This window comes from Hylaeus volcanicus, chromosome 1 (assembly GCF_026283585.1).
Source record: "Hylaeus volcanicus isolate JK05 chromosome 1, UHH_iyHylVolc1.0_haploid, whole genome shotgun sequence".
Classification (NCBI taxonomy): Eukaryota; Metazoa; Arthropoda; class Insecta; order Hymenoptera; family Colletidae; genus Hylaeus; species Hylaeus volcanicus.
Genome location: NC_071976.1, coordinates 14,177,304 through 14,194,714, shown reverse-complemented (window position 1 = coordinate 14,194,714; position 17,411 = coordinate 14,177,304). Strand labels below are relative to the sequence as shown.

At 31.7% G+C, this 17,411-nt stretch overlaps 1 protein-coding gene across 4 annotated transcripts in view; it reads right to left on the bottom strand.

Annotated features, from left to right (window-relative positions):
* LOC128881617 (protein couch potato-like) overlaps window positions 1-17,411 on the bottom strand; it is a 363,315-nt gene that overhangs the window by 115,065 nt on the left and 230,839 nt on the right. For all 4 annotated transcript variants that reach the window (XR_008458132.1, XM_054132875.1, XM_054132869.1 and 1 more), the window contains exon 3: window positions 7,427-7,480. Coding sequence is in view for 3 of the 4 variants with exons in the window: in XM_054132875.1 (XP_053988850.1) it covers window positions 7,427-7,480 (54 nt within the window). In the remaining variant the exon portion in view is untranslated. The remainder of the gene's footprint in view (window positions 1-7,426; window positions 7,481-17,411) is intronic.

The following is a 17,411-nucleotide window of genomic DNA, read 5'->3' as shown; positions in this document are numbered from 1 at the left end:
AGAAAGTATTATATACTTATAAATTATTGTAAATTTCTTTTTTTTTTAAATCAAATTTTAAAAATTAAACAGCTGTGCGAATACTTATTACTTCGATATTTCTATCGATTAATTATTTTTTCCTTGTTAATTTCGTAACTTACATAAATAGCTATTTTGTTTTGTATTCAATTTATTCTAGAGATTTCAGAGAATGTGTAGAATATCATTGTTTACAAAAAATAAGTTAATAAATTACAATTTTACATAGTTCTTTAGGAAATTAATCGGTGTATGAATACTTTCTACACCCACTGTACATAGTTAGTCTCAAACTCGCATTTTAGAAGAGTACACGCGCTTCTTACGTCATTTATGATTTTCCTAAATTAGAAGTCGTCCTTTACCAAATCACTTAATAATTTCCTTCACTGAAATAAAGACTATATGTAACAAGGACTTAATTGTAAACAAGCTTTTTCTACTAAAGAAGGAATTCAAATTATTTGCGTTATCTGAGTAATACAAGAATCAAAAATGATAAAATTTGCATAAATTGCACATGAAAGTAATTCCATATCCATGTACAGAGGGCATATGAATGCCGTATGCGTTTATCAGTTTTTTCTCCAATGTTCCTAATGCTAAAGGGTCGCACAGATTACTCTGACGCGACGTGATCCCGCGTCATAAGACGCGTGATCTGAAAATCTAGCATTGGGTTTTGCATGGCGACGTTCCCACGTGGGAACACGTCACGTCAGGCTACGTGGGCCCACGTCAGACATGAGAAGTTGTCAGAAATAATGAATCCTTCGATAATTCCGAGTTTATGGCACTTCGGTTATTGAGGTCGAAACGGGTATTAGAGATTCTAAAAACCATTCAACGCTAAAGACTCGAAATGTTAAATCTCAAAAATAACCTTTTCTCGTCCGCAGGCCAAACGTACCAACAAAATTTCAATGTTATGTTCCTTGCGACGGAACACTCTTTTTTTTCTGCAATGTCGAAGAGGTATCGCGGTAGGCGATGTTAACTACTTCAGACGTGTAGTTGTCCAGTTTGTCAACAACCAACCTAGCCATGCGAGATTTAATAACGTTTAACGTTTAATAACGATATTAAACATTTTTTTACAGTACGAATAAAGATCGTGCATAACAATAATAATACTAATAATTTTTCTTATTAAAATTCCTTAAGATCAGATTTAATAATTTTATTTATTATTTCAATATGTTTAATCATTTCAAGTACAAGAAAAATTATGTTTTTGTATTTAATATGCTGCATTTTATATCTAATCAAATGCATGAAAAGCTGACAAGAATGCAGTTTAAATAGAAATTATTTCATACTTTTCACTGCATTTTCTCATACTTTTATAACCAATTATATCTAGAGCTGCTCATATAAATTACTGGTCATAGTGGTCATATAAATTTATATAAATTAACTAAAAATTATTTTATACTTTTTAGTGTAGTTTTTGTTTTTTAAATTAGTTTATCTCTTAAAAATGGAAAACAGGTTCCTAGAAAACACCCGAGTCTTCTGACGCCTTCCAACGCTCACGAAAAAATGTAGTAGTTTTGATGTGCTCCTGTCGCGTCAGAACGCACATTTCATCAGATAGCATCAGCCTACGTCACGTCAGAGTAATGTGAACGTCGCCATGCAAAACCCTATGTTAGATTTTCATATCACGCGTCCTATGACGCGGGATCACGTCACGTCAGAGTAATCTGTGCGATCCTTTAGTTCATTATTATATTCAGTTAATGTTTGTACTCTTTCATTATTATGTACTCGTATAATCGAATAGTGTTTTGTGTGTTGTGTAATAAATGATGTTTGCGGTTCTGTGAACTCTGTAGGTTGTAAGAAAATATATGTTTAGTTGATATATGTTTATAGAATGAATTATTGCATTTTTATTTATTCCCTGCGCGAGCGCCTGTGTATGGCGCTCGAGTGGCCTGCTTTGAATTTGGGCGCCGCGCGGAAAAGGGCATGAGGAAAATGCCACGCTGCGGTGCGCCGACGCGAGCGGCGAGAAGGGAAAGGGCCGGACGGAGACGAGGCCCACGCGTTCATTCAAACTGTCGACGGTGCGTGGAAAAGAGCCTTTTTCCGGCGAGCTTGTTTTTTGTGAATCGACATGAGTCCGGCCGTGTGGCGTTTGCGTTGTCCGATGTGTTGGCGTTCGTGCGTGGCTCCCCAAAAGAGAAGCAAGGTTGCTGTCGTTGGTGTGCACGGCTCGGCGATCGTTTGGAGAATTCAGTCGGCTAGCTAAGTACAGTTTGGGAACGGCGCAGTTCGGCGATCGGCTGAACTGATCCATTTGGCTAGCCGTGCAGGCTCTAGAATCAGAGCATTTTTCACCTGGACCACGGCGAGCGGCTGCGACGTCGACAGGGCGCCATTCGACTGCGACTACGGTAAGAGAGAGCTCTCTCGCGTTCGTTAGATTTAGATTAGAAATGTGTTTTGTTCATTATTTTTTATCCCTTCGTTCGAGATATAGTCAAGATTGTTTTATTTGATCAGGGACCAGGCTTTTTCCTCACCTTTGACTGGGGTTTTTTTACTGCCGGTGCCCTTTAGAGTAGAGTTTCTTAATCAGATAGAAATAAATATTATTCACTTCCATTCTTTTTAAATATGTTGTTTTCATTCACTCCGGTGATGCCCACTCCATCTCATTCCCCGCATATTTTACAGGATTTCCAGGAGGACGAGATCCAACAAATGATATATTCATAATAAGTTTAATGGCTAACCCTTACACGTTATGCAAATTATACATAGAATATAAATTGTATAATTTATAGAAAATATTCGCGGTATACAAATTATACCCGTATGTTATTTAAACGATACGAATCATACAAATAATACGAATTAAACAATTCATACAAAATGTACGTGTTTCACAAACTATTTATAAATATAAATTACGAAATTATAAATTGAAACTAGGGTAACATTTATCGATAGTGAAGGTAGGAAATTGTGTTTGAAATGGTATTACTAACCATCAAAATATCGAGGAATAATATTTACGTTAGCGTGGTTTAGGGATAATGTAATAGACCGCTAAAATATTGGCAAATAACGTCTGCGTTTTCGCGTATGTGTCACGTCACTATTGACAATGAAGACATTCGTAAACAACGTTGGCCTGCAGGGAACATCGCGAAGCGGCATTACCTCGATTGTGCGACGAACGGTTTCGCTGGTTTACAGGATACAGTAATGAATTGCATTCAAGGAAACGAGATAACAAGACCAGATAATTGAGGCGTCTAATAAATTGGAAACAAATTTAGTTTCACTCTCGAACAATAAGATCAAATTATCATCTAATTTTATTTTCTATACCTTGGAACAAAAGCCACAGATCTTCCTTTCTAATAAAGAAATTCTTATTGTTATAAAACCAATTTCAATCTTATCATTGTTAGCAAAGATTGTATGAAATTACCAGCCACCTATATTCTGAGAAAGATAACAGTCAAAGAACGAACTGCACAAACGAATTAATTAGAGACAAAAGATGATTTGATGAGAAATGAAGTAGCTATGAAAAGTGTTAATTAATTTGAAATGAATAACTATAGATAGAATGAAAATAACAGCATTTCTTTCTTTGCTCTGTGATATCTAATCAAATAATTGGCACAATTCTGTAATTACATAAACGCATTTAAGTTGATTATACCGATTTCTTCTTTTTATGTCTTCTAACTTTAGTGTGTACCTTCTTGCCTGTCACTAATTATTTTATTTATGTAGTTGTCTATTGAAAAATAATATATCAAATAATACACCAAAATGTAATATATACATGGTGTCTACGTATAAGTCCGGACATACGCAGGGTGTCAATTCTACAACAAATTTCCAACATAAAATTACTCTTAGACATTTTCTTTGTGTCGCCTTATTCTCAAGTATTTTCACTTTTAATTTTTGTTCTGTGTTTTCGACTAGACATTCTTTAAACGGCCATAACTCCACCAAAATTACAGTGCAAACCTAAAAGTAAGTATACCATTCGAAAGTGCGTTAAATTTCCCATCTCCCTGATGTCGAACCAAAATTTATTACGTAGATTTAACAAGTAAAAAATTAGGTTAAACTTTACATTGTGAAAATTTTAAAAAATTTGACGTTTTCTGTATTCGTTTTTCGGTTTTAAAGACATAGTTGTTTGGCGGGCACTTTTCGGGAAGAACTTCCTTGAAGTCTGAACTTTTAAATGGTAGTATCAAAAAAAATTATACGGTGGTATATTAGAGAGAAAATTACGTTTAAATGCAGAAAAGCGTTCAAAATGCCTGCCTCCTAAATCAAAACTTATCGGTTCTTCTGCGCCGAAAACATCGATTTCTTGCTTTGTGAAATCGATCGTGTTCCAATCTCCATATCATTTATCGGTACACCGAGGTTGATTTTGATTAAATAGTCTCTAAAAACAAAAATTCTATGGATACATGTTCAAAAACAATTATTATTCCCCTCGCTCTCAGGCTCTACACACGGTTGGGAGAGGCTTGAGGTGTCAAAAAATCGGTTTTTTTTCCTAATTGGGGAAGCTCATGAGTGTCACTAAAAAATACATCAAACCCGATGTCAAGTTAATTTTAAAGTGACAAGTCGATTTTTGTTGAAAAATATCGATGTTCACCTAAAAGCCTACGCTTTTCTGTATTTAAACGTCATTTTCTCTCTAAAATACCACCGTACAATTTTTTTTGATACTACCATTCAAAAGCTGAGACTTCGAGAAAGTTTTTCCCGAAGAGTGCCCGCCAAACAACTATGTCTTTAAAACCGAAAAACGAATACAGAAAACGTCAAATTTTTTAAAATTTTCACAATGTAAAGTTTAACCTAATTTTTTACTTGTTAAATCTACGTAATAAATTTTGGTTCGACATCAGGGAGATGGGAAATTTAACGCACTTTCGAATGGTATACTTACTTTTAGGTTTGCACTGTAATTTTGGTGGAGTTATGGCCGTTTAAAGAATGTCTAGTCGAAAACATAGAACAAAAATTAAAAGTGAAAAAACTTGAGAATAAGGCGACACAAAGAAAATGTCTAAGAGTAATTTTATGTTGGAAATTTGTTGTAGAATTGACACTTCGCGTATGTCCGGACTTATACGTAGACACTCTGTATATTAAAAAATTTATGAAGGAGGGTTATGTTTCGATCGGTGAACGCATCGATTGAATAATCGATGTGTTCGACGTTTTTCGGGCGCCTTCGCGAGGTATCGTGACGCGTTCTTGTTGTTTGTTCGAGGCAAGCGGCGCGCGAAAGTTTTTTGTACTTTGTTGTCGTAAGGCCGATCGCAGACGGCGCAACCGATTTGAAATTAGTGTTGCAAACCGTTTGCGCTCCTTGTTTTACCTACTTCACTATCTTTGTTTTACCTAGATCCACGGTCACATGCAACTATGTAGTTTCAGAGTGGTTTGAAACTGTTTCGGTTGCGTCGTGTGCGATCGGCCTTACGGTCGTTCGTGCGGATGTTTTGCGTCAGTTTTTTTATACCTTTTCGATTTTATATTCTTAAATACATCATATATACTGTTTCTCACGCATTTAATTTATTCGCCACCCTCGATCATCCCAAATCCTACATATATGATACGATATATTTTGTAGTTACCTTTTTGAAATAATTAAGGTAAAACGTATAGATAAATATGCTTACTAGTTTCGGCTCTGCAACAATCACCTTATTTATTATATACACTTTAATTCATTCCAGTAAATTACTTTGCAATATTACACAGTGTTATTCCTCCCGTTTTAAGATTTCGTAATGGTCTAAAATAAACAATTTATTTAAATAAAATTCCGTTGTAAGTTTGCTTCAAGATGAACAAAATTGTGAAGTACGAAAAGTGCAAACAAAATTTAAGCAGAACATTGTCAAATCGTGCATCAAGTTCTAAAAATCAGGGCGAACTACACCCCTTCGACTCGCTGAGCAAGGAAAAGAAATGGTCGAAATCATGAAAACTTCCTCGCGATCAGAGGAGAATTCGATTGAAACTTTCCGTTCACAAGTTTTCCCATCTGTTTTCTTATCCGACGAATAACCACGAGAGAATCTCGATACTTTGTCGACCTGTTCCCGCTTGATGGAAATGCTCCTTGAATCGTAAAAGGAAATCGATGTTTTTCACAAGAATCGTCGGTACGACGGCGAGCGTCTCTTTTTCTCGATAAACGAATATGGAAAATGGTTACAGTTTTCGCTAGACTTGACCTTTGCGGAAATCTAGGACATAACCATTGTCGCGTCAGCCCTGTATGATGTGCATTATGTTTAACTTATGAAGAAAGTTCTACGATAAGATCGCAAGTATACCTTGATGATATAAAATATCGAGTAATGTCTATTTTTAACCGACTTCGAAAAGGAGAAGGTTACTCAATTCGACATGTATATTTTTTTTTTTCATGTCACTTGCTCGGGATTGAGAAATATTGCTCGTATGGATATGGATTCCATACCATGTATCGCTTTTGTAAACATTAGATTGCGTGTATTTATGAGAATTCATATTTTCACAGATCCAGAAAAGGAATTAAAATATAAATAAATGTATGCTTTATCTTCTATATCATATAATTTCCATTTGTCAAAAATGCATACAAAATTCGTGATTTACATCTATCTGCTTCACAGATACAGAAAAAGAATTTAAACTCAAATGAAAGTATGTCTCATCAATAAACTACGAATATTTATGCATTTATGATGAGTATAAATATGCAAGTATTTGTTAAAATGAATAAATATATAAAACATAAAATAAAAAATACATGTTACAACATTTGGAAGATAAAATATACTTTAACTTACGTTTCTGTTCTTCATCTATGTAGATATATAAAATTTTGAATTTGCATCAATTCAATTCAATTTACGGTCAATTAAATAGTATAACATCTATATTATTGTTGATACTTTATACAGGGTGGTTCATCTAAACCAGGCAACCTGAATATTACATTTCTTCCAACTGTGATGATACAATAAATATTCTATATATAATTTGAATTATTTTCAGTGTCTCTTTTCTTGTAAGTTTTCATGGTCATCGTTTCTTTTTCTCTCACAAGTGCATATATTTTTTTCAATGAAATAATTTTGAATAGACATCAATTTTACGTTTAAGTTCAATTTTGTTTAGTTAAATAACATTTCGAAATCAAGTTATTGTACACATCAGAAAGTATTAAAATGTTAATGACACGATAGAAAAAAATATATATTTATGGACAATAAAACATCGATGATCTTGAAAACACTCAAAAGGAAGAATCCTTGAAGGATTAAAAATGAAAGATAATGAAAGATATCACGAACTATGAGTCATTTAGAAACAAAATAAAGGATCAATAGTGACTCACCGACGCTGTTTTCCCATTTTTACTCGTGACTTTCAGCAGGGACCCCTCGTACCCCTGAAATAGAATAAAGGTTAGCGTATTATGAGATCTGTGATAAAAGGAACTATTATACGTGTTTCAACGAAATCTCGTTAAAGGATCGTGGTCAGTTAATAGGGCATTTTCTGACATTATGAACAAAGTAACGTTATCTTGTATCAGAGAATTTCTTGCACCTGGATATCGACTCTATGTAATGTTGCACGTGCAGCCATCCAGTTTGAATTCGAATATAATTACAAACACGTGCAAGAAAATATCAATGTTTCGATAAAGAACATTTATATATTACAGAAGTAATTATTTCACATTTTAATATTTTTTATTCAATGAGGAAATATAATAAATCTTATTATTAGAAGCAACGTATGTGTATTTGTTGACATAAAGTAAATTTTTCATTCATTATACAGGGTGTCCTAAAAGTCGGGGAGGAGCCGAAAATGGGGGGTAGCTGAAACGATTCTGAACAACAATTTCCTTTGCAAAAATGTCGGATGGAGCTTCGTTAAGGAGATATTAAGAGAAAACCCCGACCAATCAGAGCACGCGTAGACCGTTCGAGCGGCCGCGGTAGCGAAGGCTACGCGCTAGGCGGCAGCGTCAATGTCCTTCGATGCACGTCGAGTCACTTGTTCGCATACAAGCGCGGCCGCCAACGCGTAGCCTTCGCTACCGCGGCCGCTCCAACGGTCTACGCGCGCTCTGATTGGTCGGGGTTTTCTCTTAATATCTCCTTAACGAAGCCCCATCCGACATTTTTACAAAGGAAATTGTTGTTCAGAATCGTCTCAGCTACCCCCCATTTCCGTCTCCTCCCCGACTTTTGGGACACCCTGTATAAACATCATTGATCAGTTATTAGTCATCATTGAATCCAAAAAAAAATATGCAACTCAATGAATATGGATATAAATTAAATGAATATGGATATAAATTAAATGAATTAAATAAATATGAATTAAATTTATTTATAGTTAGATGTTAACGAAAATATTTTTACGTCACACATTTAGAATCAAAGAATTGAAATAAAATGTGTATATTGTAAATTTATAAAATTTATATCAAATTATTAATAAAAAATATACTTTAGCCTTCATTTACCCAGAAGGAACATATACAAAATCACTACCCTAAAATTAAAAAGAAAAATAATACATTTTCTACGATCAACGATTGCAATATAGAAATAACTTATTTACAAAAGTGAAAAAATATTATAAAGTATGATACAGGAAAATGGTCTTATATTTTCTTTTAAATGGTGTTATATTTGTTCTAAAATTCCTTCTTTCTAAAATTGCACACGCGGTAAAGTTACGAATCACGCGATTTATTTTTATATAGTACGTATCAATTTAGGTAGAGGGAATATACGAAATTGTTATTTCAGATATATCCTCAAATTTTTCGATTCCTTTTCCGAATCATCCTGTACGCGTTCAAAGCGAAATTTTCGAACAGCGGATGGGAGTGAAATTTATTTGTTTCGACTGAAAACAATTCATCTACCAGTGTAACACGGTTACTTACAGCCAACCGCGTACAAATAAAAGAGAAATAAAACAACCGTTTGTAGTACTTTATTTCATTCGTGTTCGCAACAAGCGAATTTTTTATGCCCGCTCAGGTAACACGTTTTCCAATTTTTGTTCCGGCGGTTACGAGTTCGTAGGAAAATCGTCGGCCGCGCAAACACATTTAGACGATTTTAATGAATCGAACCAATATGTGCGAACGGCAAATCGTCGGGGCAAAACGCAAATCACTTTAAACGAATCCCGTGAACCGGAACAAGCATGGAAATACTCGCCGTTTGATTGCAATTAAGTAAATCGAATAATTTTACTGAAAATAACCTTCTCGATTTAATGAAATTGAACGCGGCGCCGTGAGCCTTGAAAGCGGATGATGCTTCCAACGATTCTAGCATTTTAAAAATGCACTCTTGACGCTCGATACAGAACTATGTTACATGCGTCACAGTTGTGCTTCGACTAAAAATACATTCACTTTGTTCGATAGATCGAAGATTCGTAACTTGTAAATTTTTAAATATCTGGAGTAAGGTAACAAATTTACAATAAAAAATATATGGATACAAGGAATGATACGTAGATGTATTTGCTAATTAATCGGTAATTAAAACTAAGCGTAGAAACCCAAGTGAAAATATATAAAGCTGTTATGAAAGTAATATGAACTTATAAATTACATAGATCAATGGTTTATGTTTGTGATCTTTCAACTCATTCGCTGCCACTTTTCACACTGAGATATCTCATAGTTTGTGATACAAGTTTAGATCGATTGCAATTGGTCAAGAAATAAGTTTACAGCCGGTTGAGTTTGGAATTATTAAAATGGATGAACGGAAATTTAATATGGTAATATTTTTTTTTTTAATACAACACATTTAATAGCACTTTGTGTTAAATTTAGCGCTGAAGACAAAACGATCTAAATTTGCCTGACAGTGAATAGGTTAAACAGGAATTGTGAGAGAATGAATGGCAATGAATGTTATAAATACTTTTTAATGATACAAGTTAAATATAAACAATTAGTAGTTACATGGTAATAGTTGGATGTACTTAAAAATTAACTATCTTCGATTTGCTAGAGACAGACGAATTCCATTTAGAATACTCAAGTTGAAATTGACATCTCCAACAATGTTTAACGTTACATATTTATTTTATTAGACGTGCATATGAGTCTATAGCAAGGCTTTTTAAACTTTTTCATTCATGACCCCATTTATGATTGTGACTTTTTTCGCAATCCAATAATTTTAAATAAAGTAAATATGTAAATATTTTGTGATGATTTATTGATTAGGTAACAATATATGTGTACATGTCAAAAAATATAGTTGTAGAATTTGCTTAAAAACATACAAAAATATAAAATTAAAAATTGCACAAAAAGTTGTAAAATTGTATTTATTATAGTTACAAAGTTATATATTCTATTTTTCATCAAAACTGCATTTTTTTCAATAGCATAAATAAAAGAGAATATTGAAGAGAATATTAAATATTTTACATTAAAATCTTGCGACACCAAGATTTCGCTAAGGCTCATAAAAACTGAGATGGAAATTATTCAACAAATTCGGGTTATCTAAATTTAAATCGCACTTGATACATTCTTGAACTGAAACATTTCTAACAAATAAATTGCAGATATTTTAAATCTTTTTAATACGACCTAGGCTAAAAATTATTCAATACTTTTAATATCTACTTGACCCGTAATAAATAAAATGCGTTTCTTCCGCGAAAACATCCAATAAACATGAAATGTACAATCCTCCCTATACGTTAGTCTACGAATTTCGTGCTCTTGCGCGTCCTCGTTACGCTCCCACCGACAAATTAATGGCAATACTGAGTATTTAGATGGAATAGCAGATGGAATGATGAGACATCCCGTCGTTCGCCATCACTATATTCACAGAAGTGTGCAGACGAAGCCGCGGTTAATCTAGTTTATACGAATGTTGAAATTCAAATGTTTTACCGTGAGTAATGTTGATTGAAATACCAAGAGATTTTGGCAGAGATTGTCTAGGGTAATCGCTATTAAAGTTTGTGTTTTCTACTATGGATAAAAGGGGGGATAGAAATTATATCATAGAAAAAGAGTCGACTAGAACGAATTCGCGCTACCCTATTATGTGACGTGATGACTAATGAAAAAGATGTACATTTGTAGATAACGCAAACGCATTATTAGTAGATTACGGATGCTTATGTAAATTCATATTTTCACAGATATAAAAAAAGAAGTGAAATTTAAATGAAAGTACAGTGGGTGTAGAAAGTATTCGTACACCGATCAATTTCCAAAAAAACTATGTGAATTGTAACTTATTAACTTTTTTTTTTATAAACAATGATATTCTACATATTCTTGGAAATGTCTAGAATAGATACAGTACGAAAAGATTAGGTATTTTGTATAAGTGAGAAATCAACAAGAAAAAACAATAAATCGTACTTATAATATTCGTATAAGTGTTAAATATTTAAAACTTCATTTTAAAAAAAAACGAAATTTACATTAATTTATAAGTAATTAATACTTCGTGGGATTTCCTTTTGATTTTACAATTACTGCAACTCTTCTAAGCATTAAATTAACTATCATAAATGTCGATGTTATTCGGGGTGAGATCTTCTTTCATTCCTTTATTACAGCATCTTTTAAGTCTTTTTTACTGGAAATTTAATGTTTTCTAATTCCCACGAAGCAATAAACTGATGTGCTTATGTTACAAATTCTATTGTAAATTGTTCGTCATAAGAACCGTACGAATACTTATTGCTTCTATATTTCTACTAATTTTTCGTATTTTCTTGTTAATTTCACAAATTACATAAACTAGTAATTGTTGTTTGAACTATATTCTAGAGATTTCCGAGAATATGTAAAATATCATTGATTATAAAAAATGCAGTTAATAAACTACAATATCACACAAAAGTTTTTTGGGAAATTGATGGATGTACGAATACATTCTACACCCACTGTATATATCCTATTTTTTAAATTATACAGCATGCATATTATTTGTTAGTATTTGATATATTTTTGTATTCGTGCACATTGTTATACATATTTCTATATTTCAACTTGCCATAAGTCTAGTTGTTAGGAACTTTCTTTAAATTTTTTCTTTCATTAAATAACAACCTTGTACTACAAATTTGTTATTTAATCAGTGGATTAAGTGAATTCCAGGATATTCCAATAAATAATAATATCTCATCGATGAGATATTTCAATTGTACGGGTCCCTATACTTTACAAGATTTAAACATTTTATATGTAACATACAGGTTTCTATATATACTTAACCATTATTTTTGTAAATCACATTACAAATTCTATTTTTTTAAAGAAAACCTAAATAAAACAATTTGAGACATTTAAATTAAATCGTTTACTCATATGTTCTGAAAAGTTAATACTTTATCTCGCCTGATTACACGACAAAGCGGTTAATTATCGTTCCAATTATAATTTTAAATTACCGTGGAACTACTGTATTCAAGGTCCTAAGATCAGTTTTGTTATTATGAATAAACTCCTTCGAATTGAACTGTATCTCATGCGTAACATAACAATTTGAAGTCAATAATTTTATCAGTTGAAACAATAAGTGTAATAATAAGTTCAGGAAAATACTTTGCTTAATAATATACTTTCTACCAACAATTTTCCTTCACCTTCAAAACATTAACGTAAAGATAATCTAAGCTTACCAAAAATAAACAAACAAATAATTTAAAAGGACTTAATTGAAATGGATACTAATTTCTGAAAATTTATTAAAATAAATAGGTTACAAAATAAAGAAAAAATAGAATACTCAAATGGAATACTGTTTAAACAAATTATTGCAGAAAATAAACTATTATTTTACCTTTACAGTAACATGTAATTAATTAAAAATAAATGGATTGAAATAAATAATAATTTTTTAAACAAATTAAAACACTCCAAAACAAACTTCAACTACTTTCCATATCCTTTGAGTAAAATACTATTTCAAACATTTATTGTAAGGTATAAATTACTTTATTTTGCCAGTTACACGCTTGATTTAACACAAAACCCATTATTTACTACTTGAAATAATATTTTACCAGTTTTGTGTACAATATATATCACTGCTTACTTTTCTGACAATTAATTGAAACATCGTGAAATATTTCAATTTCGTGTAAATGAGAACAATCCATGGATTTATTTACTATCGTAAATTGTAATGGAATTTAAACGGCAATTACGGTGGATTGTGATAAATTTCCTGTCGTGTAATTTGCATCAACCAGAATTGTTTGCAACGATTAATCTACGATGCGTGGAATAATTCTGCGGAAGAATCCTATTGCAAAGCTAATCGCGAATTTACGATTCTACCGAATAATGGAGAAAAACGTGAGCTACATAGAATAGTCGGTATACGGTCGGTATACAATAAAAATTCCAGAGTGGAGTTATTAGTAGAAATTGCCAATTAAACTTCATTTAAGGTACGAAATAACAAATGCAAGTTTTGCTCGCAGATCAACGAGTAAAAATTGATTTTTCACTCCTGAATTGTTTTCTTCTTTTTTTTTTTGTAATGGATAGTATCAATCATTTTCTTGGTTTTATATTTTCAGTGATACGCTGTCTGAAATAAATTATTTACATACTGACATTTGAATAACAAATACGAGTGTCATTCATTGTTTCGTGTAACAAGAATATCCCTTCTATTAACGTGTCCAATGAATCTTTCTACGGAAGCGACAAATGTCAATGGTAAAGAAAAGTTATTATTGTGCGTAAACCGATTTATTGCAATACTGAAATGGCGAATTTTAAAGTGTAACAGAAAGTTACAATAAGATTCGTAATTAATTTACTTAGTTTGAGTATTGATTATTGTGACTACGTTGTGGATTATTCGGCAATTTGTGCATAAGTATAATATAAATGGAAACAGTAAGAAAATATAGCAAATAATATAGTTAATAAAAGTAATAAGTTAATGAGGATGTTTGAAATCGAATGTACCATTTAATCTAGAAAATAATTATTTTTTGCATGCAATTTTATGTTTAAATAATAATAATTCAACAAATTTCGATATTAGTATTCAACAAATTCAAGTTGCTTAACTTTAAATTGCATCACTTTTCATATTACCTTGAATCGTAGTATTTTTAACAAATAAATTGATGATATTTGAAATGTTTTTAATATAACCTGGGGTCAAAAGGATTCAATAGCCCTGTCCAAATTTAAATTGCACCACTATCGACATTTTCTTTAATTGTAATAATTTGAATAAATAAATTAAGAATATGTTTCACCGACTTCGAAAAGGAGGAGGTTACTCAATTCGACATGTATATTTTTTTTTGTAAATCAATTAAATAAAAAATATTATAAATAGTTTATTCCATACAGAATAGTAATTAGTAAACAAATCTTTGACTTGTTTGTATAATGTTACAATTGAAGATGCCAAAAATAGTCCAATGTAGCATACTTTTCATCATCTTTTATCAGGATTTGACAGTTGTAAATATGTTTTTTGTATGTGAAATTTGTATCCGATTTTATCTGTGTTGCTTTAATATTTTGAGTTATGCCAGAATTCCACGGAATAGATTGGCTACCGCAACTACCAGACCCGAATCCAATCGAGTTACTGCGGGACGAATTGGATCGGAGACGTAAAAAAATATTGTCCGGAGTCAAAGTACCGATTGTAGAAATTCTTGCCAGAAATCTGGAAAAATCGAGGTAGCGGAAATACAAAAAGATAAACACTGGTTGACGAGCATTTCTAGAAAATTATTACAAGTTGCAAACTGTAAATGTATGTTAGAAAACTACAAACGTATTTTCCCTTCAACGGTTCTGGGGTAAGTGCCGTGCTGTTCCTCACAGTCCTCTTACCAAAAGGCAATCCCTTTCCCCTTCCGTGGCCAGATCCTCTAGGTCCTAGAGTCTAGGACAACGTATTTGTACTTTTAGGCAACGGAACGTCGGGTTGCTTGCCAATCGACACATCTGTTAGATATGAACAGACAAACCTTAAACTAAAACTGTCGCAATCCAAAATGCGACTAACTATTTACCGTAAAAGGTTCCTAAGGACGTTGACGCTAACATGTATAATAATATAATAATAATATTTTAATAAATGATAAACTTTTGTAATATAGAGCTTATTTTTAGAAATAAACTAGCAATTCTATTTATTCTGCAGACAACTCAAGATGTGTACATTGTTTTAATAAAAAATAGTTTCTTTAAGACTGGTATTCATTCTTCAGTTGTTTATTATATCGACGTGCGAACTCTTCACTATTTGGTAACAAATCATGCGAATATTGTGTCACTCGAATCTTTCAATCTTTTTCCATGAATGAAAAAGTTATTGTTATTTTGGAATTAGAGAATATTTTTATTTTCATTTCTGTAATTTTCAATAGAGTAAATGTTTACTAATATTTAATTAGTTTTTAATTGACTAACTTTTGAATTAGTAAATGTATAATGGAGATTCAGAACTAATATTTTCATTTGTCTGTTAATAATTTTAATTTAAGTCCCACTAAAAAAAAAAATTAAAATATTTTATTTTATTAAAATATTGAGATGCTTTTTGTATTAAAACTACCAAGATTATTATGATATGTCATCAGCATGATCGATTCAAACACCATCAACAATAAATATCAGAATATCAATTACTATAGTTCCCTAACTCCAAGCAAGAAACTTTAAATCAATACTGACTCTTCGGAATCTGTTACCAACATTTCCCTAGGTCAATATTGATTGATAAGTTTGCACGAAGCCACATGCTACAGTTAGAAAGCACAGTTTACTATGATTTCTGATGCATGTTCGTCAAACAACACAAAAGTATCTACTTCAATCTTCACTTAAGATTATTTAGATCATCAAAATAAATCGTATAAAATAAATTTCCTACCAATACAAGAAACTTTATTATATGTCAATGTTCAATGTTCTACCTCAATCATCACTTAAGATCATCAAAATAAATTGTATAAAATAAGTTTCTTATCAATACAAGAAACTTGATTGTATGTCAATGTTTTATTTTGTTTATTTTAAGATCATGAATTGATTTATGTGAGACCTGAGAAGGGTTGTGTCGTTTCAGTATTATTTAATGCAATGAAACAAGTATTACTCAAATTATCAACAATATACATACGTACTTCTCTCACTCTCAATAAATCTGATTAGTTATATTCCTTAAGAAAATTAAAATTTCCTTCAAATTTGCACAAATTCAATTTAAGAAAATCAAATAATGTTTACCAATGTCATACTCCCATTTAAGCTTGGAAAATTAAGTTATACGTATTGCAGATTGTGTGTATATTTTGTATTTTATTAAAGGGGAAAGAATTCACGTGGTCGAAATGTTGATTTAATAAAAAATTATTAAAAAATTAAACGATACTTCAACCTACTGATTTTATATTCTCATTGAAACCTAAAGGATTAGTTTAGGTATATGTATATTTTGAATTTTACTAAAGAAACAAGCTTCCACGAGGTCGAATTGTTGACTTAGAATTGTTGTCCACATATGCTGCATTTTGCTAAAGAAGGTAGTGTCCACGTGGCTTAAACAATGACTTAACAAACAATTGATAAGTGATTAACTTCTACCTACTCATTTAAAGTTCTCATTTAAACCAGAAACACTAGAATGTGCATATATTTTGCATTTTACTAAAAAGAAAGCGTCCACGTAACCAAAAACGTTGACTTAACAAACAATGAATAAATAATTAACTTTTACCTGCTCATTTACAACTTACATTTAAACCAGAAATATTAGATTGTACACATACAATGGGTGTAGAATGTATTCGTACACCGATCAATTTCCCAAAAAACTTTTGTGTGAAATTGTAGTTTCTTAATTTCTCTTTTTATAATTAATGATATCTTACATATTCTCGGAAGTCTCTAAGATAGATATAGTCCAAAGAACATTTAATAGTTAATATAATTTGTGAAATTAACAAAAAAATGCGAAAAGTGGGTAAAAGTATAGAAGCAATAAGTATTTGTACGATTCTTATGACAAACCATTTACAGTAGAGTTTGTAACGTAAGCACATTAGTTTATTGCTCCGTACGAATTAGAAAACATCAAATTTCCAGGAAAGTACTTTTAAACAGTTGTGCGAATACTTATTGCTTCACTATTTCCATCGATTAATTGTTTTTTTCTTGTTGATTTCGCAACTTACATAAATAGCTATTTTTTTTTTTGTAATCTATCTATCCCTATAAAAAACTTCAAAAAAGTAAAAAAATTACACCAAGTACATGAAAAAGTGGAGGACTTAAAGAGTAATCATAAAAAAATAGAAGATCC